Source organism: Oryctolagus cuniculus, chromosome 1, assembly GCF_051225735.1.
Source record: "Oryctolagus cuniculus isolate XC-2025 breed Fujian yellow rabbit chromosome 1, ASM5122573v1, whole genome shotgun sequence".
Classification (NCBI taxonomy): Eukaryota; Metazoa; Chordata; class Mammalia; order Lagomorpha; family Leporidae; genus Oryctolagus; species Oryctolagus cuniculus.
The window spans coordinates 237,970,226-237,985,488 of record NC_142867.1 but is presented as its reverse complement, the minus strand read 5'-3'; the positions used below and the strand labels follow the sequence as shown (position 1 = coordinate 237,985,488).

General features: G+C 50.7%; 1 protein-coding gene across 9 annotated transcripts in view; it reads left to right on the top strand.

Moving 5' to 3' along the window:
- The window catches only part of PNPLA7 (patatin like domain 7, lysophospholipase), an 88,479-nt gene that overhangs the window by 20,405 nt on the left and 52,811 nt on the right, over window positions 1-15,263 (top strand). For 8 of the 9 annotated variants that reach the window (XR_016227116.1, XM_089323165.1, XM_089323151.1 and 5 more), the window contains exons 10-14: window positions 1,814-1,894; window positions 2,486-2,573; window positions 9,467-9,610; window positions 14,603-14,703; window positions 14,855-15,001. Coding sequence is in view for 8 of the 9 variants with exons in the window: in XM_089323165.1 (XP_089179291.1) it covers window positions 1,814-1,894; window positions 2,486-2,573; window positions 9,467-9,610; window positions 14,603-14,703; window positions 14,855-15,001 (561 nt within the window). In the remaining variant the exon portion in view is untranslated. The remainder of the gene's footprint in view (window positions 1-1,813; window positions 1,895-2,485; window positions 2,574-9,466; window positions 9,611-14,602; window positions 14,704-14,854; window positions 15,002-15,263) is intronic. The other variant, XM_017339067.4, reaches the window with a different exon arrangement.

Sequence of the window (15,263 nt, the reverse complement as noted above, 5' to 3'; positions counted from 1 at the left end):
GAATTAGAAGTACAGAGTACCCAGACATGACCAGCACTCTAGCGTGGGATGCCAGTATTACAAGTGGTGGCTTACCCTGCTGTGCCACAACGCTGGCCCCCATAAGACTGTTTTTTAAATTTAGTTATTTGTAAAGACCTATTTACTTATTTGAGAGGCAGGGTAACAAAAAGGGGTAGGAGAGAGAAAGATCTTTTATCTGCTGGCTCCAAGGCTGGATTTGTTTTTAAGGTTTATTTATTTAGGGGCCAGCCCCATGGTGTAGTAGGTTAATCCTCCGCCTGCAGTGCCAGCATCCCATGTGGGCACCAGTTCTAGTCCCGGCTGCTCCTCTTCCAATCCAGCTTTTTGCTATGATCTAGGAAAGCAGTGGAAGATGGCCCAGGTGCTTGGGCCCCTGCACCCGCATGTCTGTAACTCTACCTCTCAAATAAATAAATAAAATCTTTTTTTTTTTTTTTTAAGAGTTACACAGAGAGAGAAGGAGAGGCAGAGAGAAAGAGGTGTCTTCCATTCGCTGGGTTCACTCTCCATTTGGCCGCAATGGCCGGAGCTGCGCTGATCCAAAGCCGGGAGCCAGGAACTTCTTCTGGGTCTCCCATGCAGTTGCAGGGGCCCAAGGACTTGGGCCATCTTCTACTGCTTTCTCAGGCCATAGCAGAGAGCTAGATCAGAAGTGGAGCAGCGAGAACTTGAACCGGAGCCTATATAGGATGCCAGCAGTGCAGGCAGCAGCCTTACCAGCCACGCCACAGCGCCGGTCCCCCAAGGCTGTTTTTAAAATAAATTTGTAGCTGGCGCCGCGGCTCACTAGGCTAATCCTCCGCCTTGCGGCGCCGGCACAGTGGGTTCTAGTCCCGGTTGCCCCTCTTCCAGGCCAGCTCTCTGCTGTGGCCAGGGAGTGCAGTGGAGGATGGCCCGAGTACTTGGGCCCTGCACCCCATGGGAGACCAGGAGAAGCACCTGGCTCCTGCCATCGGATCAGCGCAGTGTGCCTGCCGCAGCGCGCCGACCACGGCGGCCATTGGAGGGTGAACCAGCGGCAAAAGGAAGACCTTTCTCTCTCTCTCTCTCTCTCTCTCTCTCTCTCTCTCACTGTCCACTCTGCCTGTCAAAAAATTTAAAAAAAAATAAATTTGTAATATGTATTTTATTTATTTTTAAAAATTTTATTTATTTATTAGAAAGGCAAGTGGAAGAGAGAGAGAGAGCGCGAGAGCAAGAATGCCACTGGTTCACTCCCCAAATTTTCACAACAGCCAGGCCTAGGCCAGGCCAACGCCAACAGCTGGGAACTCCATTCTGGTTTCCCACATGGGTGTCAGGGGCCCAGATATTTGGACCACCTTCTACTGCCTTCCTGGACACAGTAGCAGGAAGCTGGATCGGAAACATGGACTAGCTGTGACTTGAACCAGGCTCTCTAGTATGGGATGCAGGTGTCCCTGCTATGCTACATGCTTGCCTTTGTAATGAGTATTTTACACTAAGAACAAATACTGATAACCCCAAAGGGATATTCAGATCTCCCACTTGCCCACAAGAGATTTTTCACATTTTTAGTAGACTTCTAATTTTAACTTCACAGAAAACTTGCAAAAATAATGCAGAATTCCCATTTGTACTGCATCCCATTCACCGGACGTTCACATCTTTTGTTGCCACAGTGAGTTGTGGAGACTAAGATGTATTTCCACCCTGGGAGAATCCTCCAAGAGAGCTTGGTTTGTCTGGGGAGTGGGGCCTGGCTCCCAGTGCGGCGTAGGGGGCCGCTGTACAGCCTGTGGGTGGCTCACTGCCAGACGTCTTACAGATCATCATGGTGCGGCTGCAGAGAGTGACCCTCCTGGCTCTGCACAACCATCTAGGCCTGACCACCGAGCTCTTCAATCCTGTGAGTGTGGCACCACCTCGGGAGCCCTGCCTTTGTATGCGACTGTGGGTACGGGGCACCCCACTGCTGGGGCTGGGTAGGATGGGCAGAGCAGCACCAGCCACAACTCTGGCTGTCCTGGTTGTTGGCCATGAGGACTTTGTACTTTGGGAGTGACAGGTGGTCGGTGTTTATTTCTTTGCCTTGATGCAGGTGGTAGTTGATGAGTTAGGGCTGGATCCTCCTCTAAGACCATGGCCCCTTGTGGTACCATGCTGGTTGCCAGTGTTCTCGCCTTGCTTGGGCAGTCCCCCTGTTTGGACACTGTCTTAGGGTTTGTCATCATCAGGTGCTGAAAGACAGTTTTCACCTCAATGGATAGTTTGTTTTTATCAATGGTAGAGTGCTTCAGACAGAGCCTATGGTGATGCCTCAACATGGCCAGACCTTTCTCACCTAACCAGATTTCCTAATTGACTATTGGTCTATTCTCATTCCCTGAAAGCTACCTTGAAGTTTTCTTTGAGGACTTTGCACTTCAGAATGGTGAACCTTTGTGGAGGGAACTGGGGAAGGTCCTGGTGCAGAACTGATGTTGTTTTCGCATCCTAGGAGAGCCAGGCCATACCTCTCCTGTCTGCCGGGAAAGCCAAGAGGCAGATGTTCCATGCCCTGGATGAGCGAGAGTCCTGTGACTCAGGTAAGACCCAGACCCAAGGAGGGTGACCTTCAAGCCAGATCTAGGGCCTCTCCCATCCACTGCTGCATGTGGACTCATGAACCCCCCAGGTCACCTCACATCATACTCAGGTCACCTCACGTACACACCCAGGTCAACTCACATGCACCCAGCTCACATCACATACATACCTAGCTCACATCACATACACATCTAGGTCACCTCACTTACACACCCAGTCACCTCACATACACCCAGGTCTTCTCACATACATACCCAGTTCACCTCATACACACCCAGGTCACCTCACATACACACCTACGTCTCCTTGCATACACCCAGTCACCTCACATACACACCCAGGTCACCTCACATACACACCCAGGTCACTTCACATATATACCTAGGTCACCTCACATACACTCCCAGGTCACCTCACATATACACCTAGGTCTCATCCCATGCCCTAGTCACTCACATGCACACCTAGATCACCTCACATACACACCCAGGTCACCTCACATACATACCCAGTCACCTCATATACATACCAAGTCACCTCACATACACATCTAGGTCACCACACATATACCTAGGTCACCTCACATACACCCAGGTCACCTTACAAACACACCCAGTCACCTCACAATTACACTCAGCTCACCTCACATACACACCTAGCTCACCTCACATACACACCTAGGTTACCTCATACACACACAGGTCACCTCACATACACCTAGGTCTCCTTTCATATACCCAGGTCTCCTCACATACATACCCAGGTCACCTCATATACACCTAGGTCTCCTCACATGCCCTGGTCACCTCAAGTGCACACCTAAGTCACCTCACATACACACCCAGGTCACCTCACATACAGACCCAGGTCACCTCACATAACACACCTAGGTCACCTCGCATACACACTTAGGTCTCTTCACATACACACCTAGATCTCCTCACATATACACCTAGGTCTCCTTGCATATACCCAGTCACCTCACATACTCCAAGTTCTCCTCACATACACCCAGGTCTCCTCACATACATACCCAGGTCACCTCACATACACACCTAGGTCACCTCACATACACCCAGGTCTCCTCACATACATACCCAGGTCACCTCACATATACCTAGACACCTCACATACATACCTAGGTCCTCACATACACATCCAGTCACCTCACAATTATACCTAGATCACTTCACATGCACACCCAGGTCACCTCACATGCACACCTAGGTCACCTCACATATATACCTAGGTCACCTCACATACATACCCAGGTTGCCTCACATACACATCCAGGTCGCCTCACATACACACCCAGATCGCCGCACATGCACACCTAGGTCACTTCACATGCACACCCAGGTCACCTCACATGCACACCTAAGTCACCTCACATATATACCTAGGTCACTTCACATACATACCCAGGTCGCCTCACATACACACCCAGATCGCCTCAAATACACACCCAGTCACCTCACATGCACACCTAGGTCCCCTCACATGCACACCCAGTTACCTCACATAAACACCTAGGTCACCTCACATACACACCCAGTCACCTCACATAAACACCTAGGTCACCTCAGATACACACCCAGTCAACTCACATAAACACCTAAGTCACCTCACATACACACCCAGTCACTGCATTTGCACACCTAGGTCACCTCACATGCACACTCAGTCACCTCACATAAACACCTAGGTCACCTCACATACACACCCAGTCACCTCACATGCACACCTAGGATACCTCACATGCATACCCACTCACCTCACATACACACCCAGGTCACCTCACATACACGCCTAAGTCACCTCACATACACACCCAGGTCACCTCACATACACGCCTAAGTCACCTCACATACACACTTAGGTCTCCTTACATACACACCTAGGTTTCCTTGAATATACCCAGTCACCTCACATACACCCAGGTCTCCTCACATACACCCAGGTCACCTCACATACACACCCAGTCACCTCATACACACCCAGGTCACCTCACATACACACCTACGTCTCCTTGCATACACCCAGTCACCTCACATACACACCCAGGTCACCTCACATACACACCCAGGTCACTTCACATATACACCTAGGTCACCTCACATACACTCCCAGGTCACCTCACATATACACCTAGGTCTCATCCCATGCCCTAGTCACTCACATGCACACCTAGATCACCTCACATACACACCCAGGTCACCTCACATACATACCCAGTCACCTCATATACATACCAAGTCACCTCACATACACATCTAGGTCACCACACATATACCTAGGTCACCTCACATACACCCAGGTCACCTTACAAACACACCCAGTCACCTCACAATTACACTCAGCTCACCTCACATACACACCTAGCTCACCTCACATACACACCTAGGTTACCTCATACACACACAGGTCACCTCACATACACCTAGGTCTCCTTTCATATACCCAGGTCTCCTCACATACATACCCAGGTCACCTCATATACACCTAGGTCTCCTCACATGCCCTGGTCACCTCAAGTGCACACCTAAGTCACCTCACATACACACCCAGGTCACCTCACATACAGACCCAGGTCACCTCACATAACACACCTAGGTCACCTCGCATACACACTTAGGTCTCTTCACATACACACCTAGATCTCCTCACATATACACCTAGGTCTCCTTGCATATACCCAGTCACCTCACATACTCCAAGTTCTCCTCACATACACCCAGGTCTCCTCACATACATACCCAGGTCACCTCACATACACACCTAGGTCACCTCACATACACCCAGGTCTCCTCACATACATACCCAGGTCACCTCACATATACCTAGACACCTCACATACATACCTAGGTCCTCACATACACATCCAGTCACCTCACAATTATACCTAGATCACTTCACATGCACACCCAGGTCACCTCACATGCACACCTAGGTCACCTCACATATATACCTAGGTCACCTCACATACATACCCAGGTTGCCTCACATACACATCCAGGTCGCCTCACATACACACCCAGATCGCCGCACATGCACACCTAGGTCACTTCACATGCACACCCAGGTCACCTCACATGCACACCTAAGTCACCTCACATATATACCTAGGTCACCTCACATACATACCCAGGTCGCCTCACATACACACCCAGATCGCCTCAAATACACACCCAGTCACCTCACATGCACACCTAGGTCCCCTCACATGCACACCCAGTTACCTCACATAAACACCTAGGTCACCTCACATACACACCCAGTCACCTCACATAAACACCTAGGTCACCTCAGATACACACCCAGTCAACTCACATAAACACCTAAGTCACCTCACATACACACCCAGTCACTGCATTTGCACACCTAGGTCACCTCACATGCACACTCAGTCACCTCACATAAACACCTAGGTCACCTCACATACACACCCAGTCACCTCACATGCACACCTAGGATACCTCACATGCATACCCACTCACCTCACATACACACCCAGGTCACCTCACATACACGCCTAAGTCACCTCACATACACACCCAGGTCACCTCACATACACGCCTAAGTCACCTCACATACACACTTAGGTCTCCTTACATACACACCTAGGTTTCCTTGAATATACCCAGTCACCTCACATACACCCAGGTCTCCTCACATACACCCAGGTCACCTCACATACACACCCAGTCACCTCATACACACCCAGGTCACCTCACATACACACCTACGTCTCCTTGCATACACCCAGTCACCTCACATACACACCCAGGTCACCTCACATACACACCCAGGTCACTTCACATATACACCTAGGTCACCTCACATACACTCCCAGGTCACCTCACATATACACCTAGGTCTCATCCCATGCCCTAGTCACTCACATGCACACCTAGATCACCTCACATACACACCCAGGTCACCTCACATACATACCCAGTCACCTCATATACATACCAAGTCACCTCACATACACATCTAGGTCACCACACATATACCTAGGTCACCTCACATACACCCAGGTCACCTTACAAACACACCCAGTCACCTCACAATTACACTCAGCTCACCTCACATACACACCTAGCTCACCTCACATACACACCTAGGTTACCTCATACACACACAGATCACCTCACATACACCTAGGTCTCCTTTCATATACCCAGGTCTCCTCACATACATACCCAGGTCACCTCATATACACCTAGGTCTCCTCACATGCCCTGGTCACCTCAAGTGCACACCTAAGTCACCTCACATACACAACTATGTCTCCTCACATACATACCTAGGTCACCTCACATACACACTTAGGTCTCCTCACATACACACCTAGATCTCCTCACATATACACCTAGGTCTCCTTGCATACACCCAGTCACCTCACATATATACCTAGGTCACCTCACATATACATCCAGGTTACCTCACATACACACCCAGTCACCTCATATGCATACCTAGGTCACCTCACATGCACACCCAGTTATCTCACATAAACACCTAGATCACCTCACATACACACCCAGTCATCTCACATACACACTCAGTCATCTCACATAAACACCTAGGTCACCTCACATACACACCTAGTCACCGCACATGCATACCTAGGTCACTTCACATGCACACTCAGTCACCTCACATAAACACCTAGGTCACCTCACATACACACCCAGGTCACCTCACATACACACGTAGGTCACCTCACATGCATACCCACTCACCTCACATACACACCCAGGTCACCTCACATACACACCTATGTCACCTCACATACAGACCCAGGTCTCCTCATATACACCCAGGTCATCTCATATGTGCCCCAGAACACCTCAAATACATACTCAGTTCACCTCACATACACACCCAGGTCACCTCACATACACACCTAAGTCACCTTACATACACACCCAGGTCACCTCACATACACGCCTAAGTCACCTCACATACACACCCAGGTCACCTCACATACACACTTAGGTCTCCTTACATACACACCTAGGTTTCCTTGAATACACCCAGTCACCTCACATACACCCAGGTCTCCTCACATGCACCCAGGTCACCTCACATACACAGCCAGATCACCTCACATGTGCCCCAGAACATCTCACATACACACCCAGGTCACCTCACATACACACCTATGTCACCTCACATACAGACCCAGGTCTCCTCATATACACCCAGGTCATCTCACATGTGCCCCAGAACACCTCAAATACATACTCAGGTCACCTCACATACACACCCAGGTCACCTCACATACATGCCTAAGTCACCTTACATACACACTTAGGTCTCCTTACATACACACCTAGGTTTCCTTGAATACACCCAGTCACCTCACATACACCCAGGTCTCCTTACATACACACCTAGGTTTCCTTGAATACACCCAGTCACCTCACATACACCCAGGTCTCCTCACATGCACCCAGGTCACCTCACATACACAGCCAGATCACCTCACATGTGCCCCAGAACATCTCACATACACACCCAGGTCACCTCACATACACACCTATGTCACCTCACATACAGACCCAGGTCTCCTCATATACACCCAGGTCATCTCACATGTGCCCCAGAACACCTCAAATACATACTCAGGTCACCTCACATACACACCCAGGTCACCTCACATACATACCCAGGTCTCCTTACATGTCCCAGGTCACCTCACATACCCAGGTCATCTCACACGTATTCAGGTTGTCTCATCGTGCACCCCCACATCACCTCCCTGGCACTCTGGTCACCTTGCAGGTGCTGTGCCCTCCACTCTGCAGCTGTTTGCCTCAGGCTGCTCACAGGGCTTGACACAGGGGGAATTCCTGCATAAGGAGAAGGTTCCTAGCCTTGTGCATTGACCCTAGTACTCTGAGCTCTCAGGAAGGTCTTGCTAGCGAGGCCTGCAGTACCTGGATTGTCTCTAGTGACCTGTGTGGCCACAGAGAACATATGCCCTTGTATGCACTTGTAGCATAAAGTGTTCTAAGTGGATGCAGCACAAGCAGATAGGCACCCGCCTAGACTGACTAGTGCTCAGAACCCTATATCCCAGCACCCCTAGGCCATCCTTGGAGGAAGCTCTGAAGCTCTGGACTCCAGTGACCTTGAACACTTGCTCTCTGGCTGAGCTGGTTTTCCCGGAGTGTACTCTGGAGTATATATCATTTCACCATTTCTACCTCTGACCTGCATTTCTGGTCACTGTTGAGTGATAGGGCCTAGGAGCCTGTCCTGATGGGCACAGAGCAGCTGGCCAGACTGGTCGTAGCTGAGGCCAGGCTGGGGAAAGTTAATGGGCTCTGGATAAGCAGAGAGTCCTGGTGAGGACAGCGTCTGTCCTGTATGCTGGGCAAGGCAAGGCCTTCTCTGGAAGCCTAGTTTAGACTCATCTCACCTGAGGGGCAGGTGGAGCACTGAAGCCTTGTATTGTCTGTTCCTGGTGAGCTCAACGCCACTGAGAAAGGGACAGTGTCAGCTTTGACCTGGAATAGGAGTTTAACCTCATGGTGCTGGGGCAGTCAGCTCAGGGAGGCCTTGTGGGGAGGGGTCTCAAGGAGGGACACAGGCTGGTAGGGAAGCAGAGTAGGACAAGTCTTAGGCCAGCATTGGCTCATCACTCACCTGGCAGGTGGAAAATGCGGGCCAGGCAGGTGCAGCTGTTGAGGTAGCCTGCATGGCCGTGTCAGGGACTGTTTGCAGGTGCATAGGGCACTGTTGAAGGCTGTCTCTGGGCCTGGAGACTTGCAGACTGTGTTCTGCTGGGGGGACCCTGCTCCTTGAGCTGCCCCCTCTGTGAGTTGGAGCTGGACAGAGTGTGGGGGACTGAGGTTGGCTCACAACTCTCTCCCCCTAGTAGATGGTGGAGGCAGCCGTCTGGCAGCATATGGGCCTCTGCTGAAGAGGAGCCACTCCTTCCCTCTACCTTCTGTCCATGAAGAGATCTTAGAGGAGCTCGGGAAGTCCCAGGCAGGTGACCGTGACCCTTTGGCCCCACAAGGTAATTACTCTTGTTGCTCTCCAGCAGTATTGCTGAGGCTGTATATGTGTGGAATGGGTTGAGCTGCCCTGGCACCCAGCGTCATCTTCTGCAACAACCTTAGGGGTGGGTACCCTGAGGATGGTCCCATTATAGAGGGAAGCAGCCCGTGGGCCCTGTAGGGCCTCTGCCTGCCTTTTGCTCTGAGTTGATGCCTTGGTGAGGGCACGTGTTGTGCTGCCCTAAATGCCCTGAGGGTTCCTCTCCATACCACGCATTTCACCCAGGGCAAGTCAGCCATGCTGCCTGGCCTGTATCTGCAGGTTTCTGTCTCCCCTGCATCCCCCTACCCCCTGCCCTGGGCCTGTGTCTGAGCACCTGTCCCTCCTCTCTCCACCACTGGCCCCTCCCTAGGTCAGGTCCCATCTCACAGTGACAGGCTTAGCTTGTCCCCTCAGCCATTGCCCACTTCGCACCCAGGGTACCCGCATGGCCCCTCCTGTCCTCCCTGCTGCTCACCCTTATTCTCAGCTCCTTGCTTCCCCCATGACTTTGGTCGGCTCCTTCCTCACTGTGGCTGACATGCACCTTCCCAAGGGGCCTTTGTGTGTGGCAAGCACTCTGTGTCTGTGTGCTACCCACGCTGGGCCCCTGGGCCCCTGGGCCCCGGGCAGCAGGGTTCCTCTCACTTTACTCTTCGTCCTGCATGGCTCCTGGCTCTTCTCAGCCCCTGCAGGTGCTCCCAGATCCCTGGTCAGTATCAGCTGCTGCAGATGCCTCTGCTGCCTCTGTGGTCTGGGTCTTACTTATTCTTTCCTCGTTCCTGGGTCATGAATGTATTACTCTAAACTTTTCTGTTGCTCTTAGTTTTATCTTTCTTTTTTATTTTTTTAAAGATTTATTTATTTTTTTTGAAAGTCAGAGTTGCAGAGAGAGAGAGAGAGAGAGAGAGAGAGATCAATCTTCCATTCGTTAGTTCACTCCCCAGATGACTGAAGCAGCTGGGGCTGAGCCAGCTCTGGGTCAGGCTGAAGCCAGAAGCCTGGTACTCTATCTGCTGCTTTCCCAGTTGCATTAGCAGGGAGCCGGATCAGAAGTGGAGCAGCCGGGACTTGAACCATCACCCATGTGGGATGCTGGCATCACAGGCAGCAACCTAACCTGCTGTGCGACAGCACTGGCCCCAGTTTTATCTCCTACTTTGAGATCATTCACTCACCCAAAGTTCACTCCTGAAGTCCAGCAGTAGGAAGTGTATTTGTGAGGGAAGAAGGTCATTTTTTCTTGTTCTATATAGAGACAATTCACCCAGCACCACTACACAACAGTCTTTCATTTCATCGTTATTGGTGCTTTTTTTAGGTGTCAGGTTTCTGAAGCTACATGAATTTTTTTTAAGTAAGTGCTTGTTCGCTTTCTTTACTTTTACATATTTATTTATTTATACAATAAGTAGAGTGATAGAGAGGGAGAGCAAGAGTGGTCTCCTAGGGCCATCATCTGCTTTCCAGGTGCAGTATCTGCTTTCCAGGTGGAGCAGCGGGAATCAGTATGGGATGCTGGTGACTCAAGAAGTGGTTGAACCCGCTGCACCATGCTAGTCCCAAGTTAGCTGCTTTCCTGAGATAAAATCCGCATACCTTAATTTTCACCCTCCTACAAAGCCCCCATTCCAGGGCCAGCGATGTGGCAAAGTGGGTAAAGCTGTTGCCTGTGGCACCAGCATCCCATATGGGCACCAGTTCCTGCCTTGGCTGCTCCACTTCCATCCAACTCCCTGCTAGTGGCCTGGGAAAGCGGCAGAGGATGATGGCCCAAGTGCTTGGGCCCCTGCACCCCATGGGAGACCTGGAAGAAGCTCCTGGCTCCTGGCTCCTGGTCCTTGTGGCCATTTGGGGAGTGAATAAGCAGATGTAAGACCTGGCGCTCGCTCGCTCACTCTCTTTCTCTGTAACTGTGCCTTTCAAATAAATAAATCTTTAAAAGTAATTAAATAAATAAAATAGCCTCATTCCAACACAACTGCAGAATTGTGCATTGCTCGCTGCCATCTGAGTCCAGAACATTTCATCACCTAGTGAAGAAACCCCATGCCCTCCATCAGGCATCCCTTTTGTCTCAGATCCTCCCCTGGTCTGTCTCTCTCTCTCTTTTAAAGATTTATTTATTTGAAAGAATTACAGAGAGAGAGAAGAAGGGACACATAGAGAGAGGTCTTCCATTTGCTGGTTCACTCCCCAGATGGCTGCAACGGCCAGGGCCGGGTCAGGCCAGGAGCTTCATCCAGGTCTCCACATGGGCAGCAGGGGCCCAAGCACTTGAGTCCTCTTCTGCTGCTTTTCCCAGGAACATAAGCAGGAAGCTGGATTGGAAGTGGAGCAGCCAGGACAGTAACTGGTGCCTATATGGGATGCTGGCATTGTAGGTGGTAGGTTAACCCAGTGCAACACAGCACCGGCCCCTTGAAAGTATTTTCTGCCCATGTTCTCCCTCCCTCCCTCCCTCCCTCTCTCTCTCTGCCTCTGCCTCTGCCTTTCAAATAAATAAATAAATAAATAAATCTTTTTTTAAAGAAGGGCATGTTTTTGGGAAAAATCAGAGACTGAACATTTTAAGTTTTGTAAACTATGTAACAGCATCCTGTTGAAATATTAAATCAATTTTAAATTTTAAGATTTAATAAATTAAAATATTAAATATATAATCTATACATGTATTTTTTTATTTTATTTTTTTTTATTTTATTTTTTTTTTATTTATTTTTTTTTTTTGACAGGCAGAGTGGACAGTGAGAGAGAGAGACAGAGAGAAAGGTCTTCCTTTGCCGTTGGTTCACCCTCCAATGGCCGCCGCGGCCGGCGCGCTGCGGCCGGCGCACCGCGCTGATCCGATGGCAGGAGCCAGGAGCCAGGTGCTTTTCCTGGTCTCCCATGCGGGTGCAGGGCCCAAGCACCTGGGCCATCCTCCACTGCACTCCCTGGCCACAGCAGAGGGCTGGCCTGGAAGAGGGGCAACCGGGACAGAATCCGGCGCCCCGACCGGGACTAGAACCCGGTGTGCCGGCGCCGCTAGGCGGAGGATTAGCCTAGTGAGCCGCGGCGCCGGCCTATATAATCTATACATGTATTTTTAATCACTGGGTATATGATTAGATTTTATTATTGGAATAGATATTGGGGTACAAAATAGATTTTGGCTTAGTGGTTAAGATGCTACCTGGGCTTAAGTCCTGGCTCTTCTTCCAATTCGAGCTTCCTGCTGATATGCACCTGAGAAGCAGCAGGTGCTGCTTTAGTAATTGGCTTCTGCCTACCACAGGTGAGACCTGGACTGAGTTCCTGGCTGCTGGCTCAGCCTGGCCAAGCCCTAGCTGTTTGGGCACTCGGGGAGTGAACTTTGCATGGGAGTTCTTTGTCTCTGTCTCTCTGTATCTCAAATAATTTAAATAAATAAATGAAAAAATTTAAAACCTAGGCATTCCAACTACTTGAAGTTTACATATAGTTCTTATGCCAGCTGTCTGTGCCTGCTGGAGGCTGGGTTTAGTCAGTGAGGTTGGCTCACATATTTTACTTTTTTGTGTTTTATTGAAACACAAGGTACAGTCACCACACCCTGATGAATCTAGTGCCTGTCTGGGGTGTGTGTATGGAATGGCTTCTGTGTGACACAGCACAGCCTGTGGACAAGGTACAGGGGATGCTCATGTCGGTGTGTTATCAAATCATAGAAGAATTTTGAAGAGTGATGTGGCATAGACAATGAACACGGGAGTCTTCCAAGGACAGCCCTGCCCACTGCTCTTCACGATGCAAGACCTCAAGCACATCTGACGGTGGCAAGCGCTGGCACTCATGGCTGCCTCCATGCAGTCGCCCAGTCTGATCCTGCCATAACTTTTTCTCAGTTAAATTTTCTTTTTAGATTTTCTTGGCTTCTTTTTTTAAGTGTTTTTTTTTTTTTTTTTTTTTTTTTTTTTTTTAATGTTTATTTATTTGGAAGGCAGAGCAACAGAGAGAGAAACAGAGACCTTCCATCGTTGGTCTACTCCCCAAATGGCTGCAACAGTTAGGGCTGGGCCAGGTCAAGGCCAGGAGCTCCATCTGGGTCTCCCATGTGGGCACAGGGCCCAGGCACTTGGTCCATCTTCCACTGCTTTCCTAGCCACGTTAGGAGGGAGCCGGATCGGAAGTGGAACAGCTGGGACTTGTATGGGATGCTAATATCACAAGCAGTGGCTTAAGCCACTGGGCCACACAATGCCAGCCCCCAACAAATATCTTCTTTTTTTGAACCTTTTTTTTTTTTTTTTTTGGACAGGCAGAGTGGACAGTGAGAGAGAGAGAGACAGAGAAAGTTCTTCCTTTTTGCCGTTGGTTCACCCTCCAATGGCCACCACAGCCGGCGCACTGCGGCCAGCGCACCATGCTGATCCGATGGCAGGAGCCAGGTGCTTCTCCTGGTCTCCCATGGGGTGCAGGGCCCAAGGACTTGGGCCATCCTCCACTGCACTCCCAGGCCATAGCAGAGAGCTGGCCTGGAAGGGGGGCAACCGGGACAGAATCTGGCGCCCCGACCGGGACTAGAACCCGGTGTGCCGGCGCCACTAGGCGGAGGATTAGCCTAGTGAGCCACGGCGCCGGCCTACAAATATCTTCTAAATAAAAGATTTTAAGTTATTCTTTCAAGATTTATATTTGCAATATCTTAATCTTGTGGGATTTTGGTGTTTGAGATCATGGCATATAAGGTTGTTTCCCGAACCCAATTCAAATCCAGACATGTGTGACCCAGAGACAGCTTGGGTCCTTTGTCAGAGTCCAGGTCAGATTCCATGACACTTGGCCTTCAGATTTGCTGGGCCAAAAAGTTGCAGTTCATAAAAGAATTTGCTGGGGACATAGCCTTGCTCTCCAGAGACCCAGGCCTTATATCCCAGGCACTGGGTGCAGAGCCCGTGCTCAGGGTCTGTGCATCAGTGGGCAGCGGGCTGAGTGTTCCCTCTGCTGGCAGGGCTTCTGGCCGGGGCCACCTCAGACCTGGGAATGGCGTGCGACCGTGCCAGGGTCCTGCTGCACTCTGAGGAGCGCCCCAGGAACTCCGTGGCTGGCAAGGTAGGGTTCCACGACTCTTCCTCTTCCTCCAGGGCTCCGCCCTCTGCCCACTCACTCTGGCATTGCCCAGCATTTACAGTCTGTCAGCAGGTTGCACCTCACGTGTGTTCCCCCAGTCAGCCCTCTGACCACCGGTATGTTTGTTCTCAAGTTCAAGAAAAGTGTGATGGTGGCAGAGACCCCCTCTGCTGTCTGCCACTACTCAGAGGGTCTCTCAGATGAGACTGGCACCAGCGGCGAGACAGACACCATCTTCAGAGCTGCCAAGAAGGCCCTGCTCGCCCTGATGAAGCTGACGGTGAGTGAATGGCTCTGAGAGAGCGGGTCCTGCTGTCCCTCTTAGACTCTGCTTCTTCCTTTCCATCTCCCAGCAGTAGGGAGCGGTTGCTACAAAGGGAGTCCCCTGGAAGAACCTCTCACCTGGTGCCTTCCTGGTGTGTGACGTGGGTCCAGGTGTCCCCTCCCCACTCCAGCGTGCAGGTGCAAAGCAAATGTGCCTGCCAGTTCCCTGGTGGCCAAGCCAAGTAAGACCTCAGATGGCCCGGGCACTCCTGAGCAGG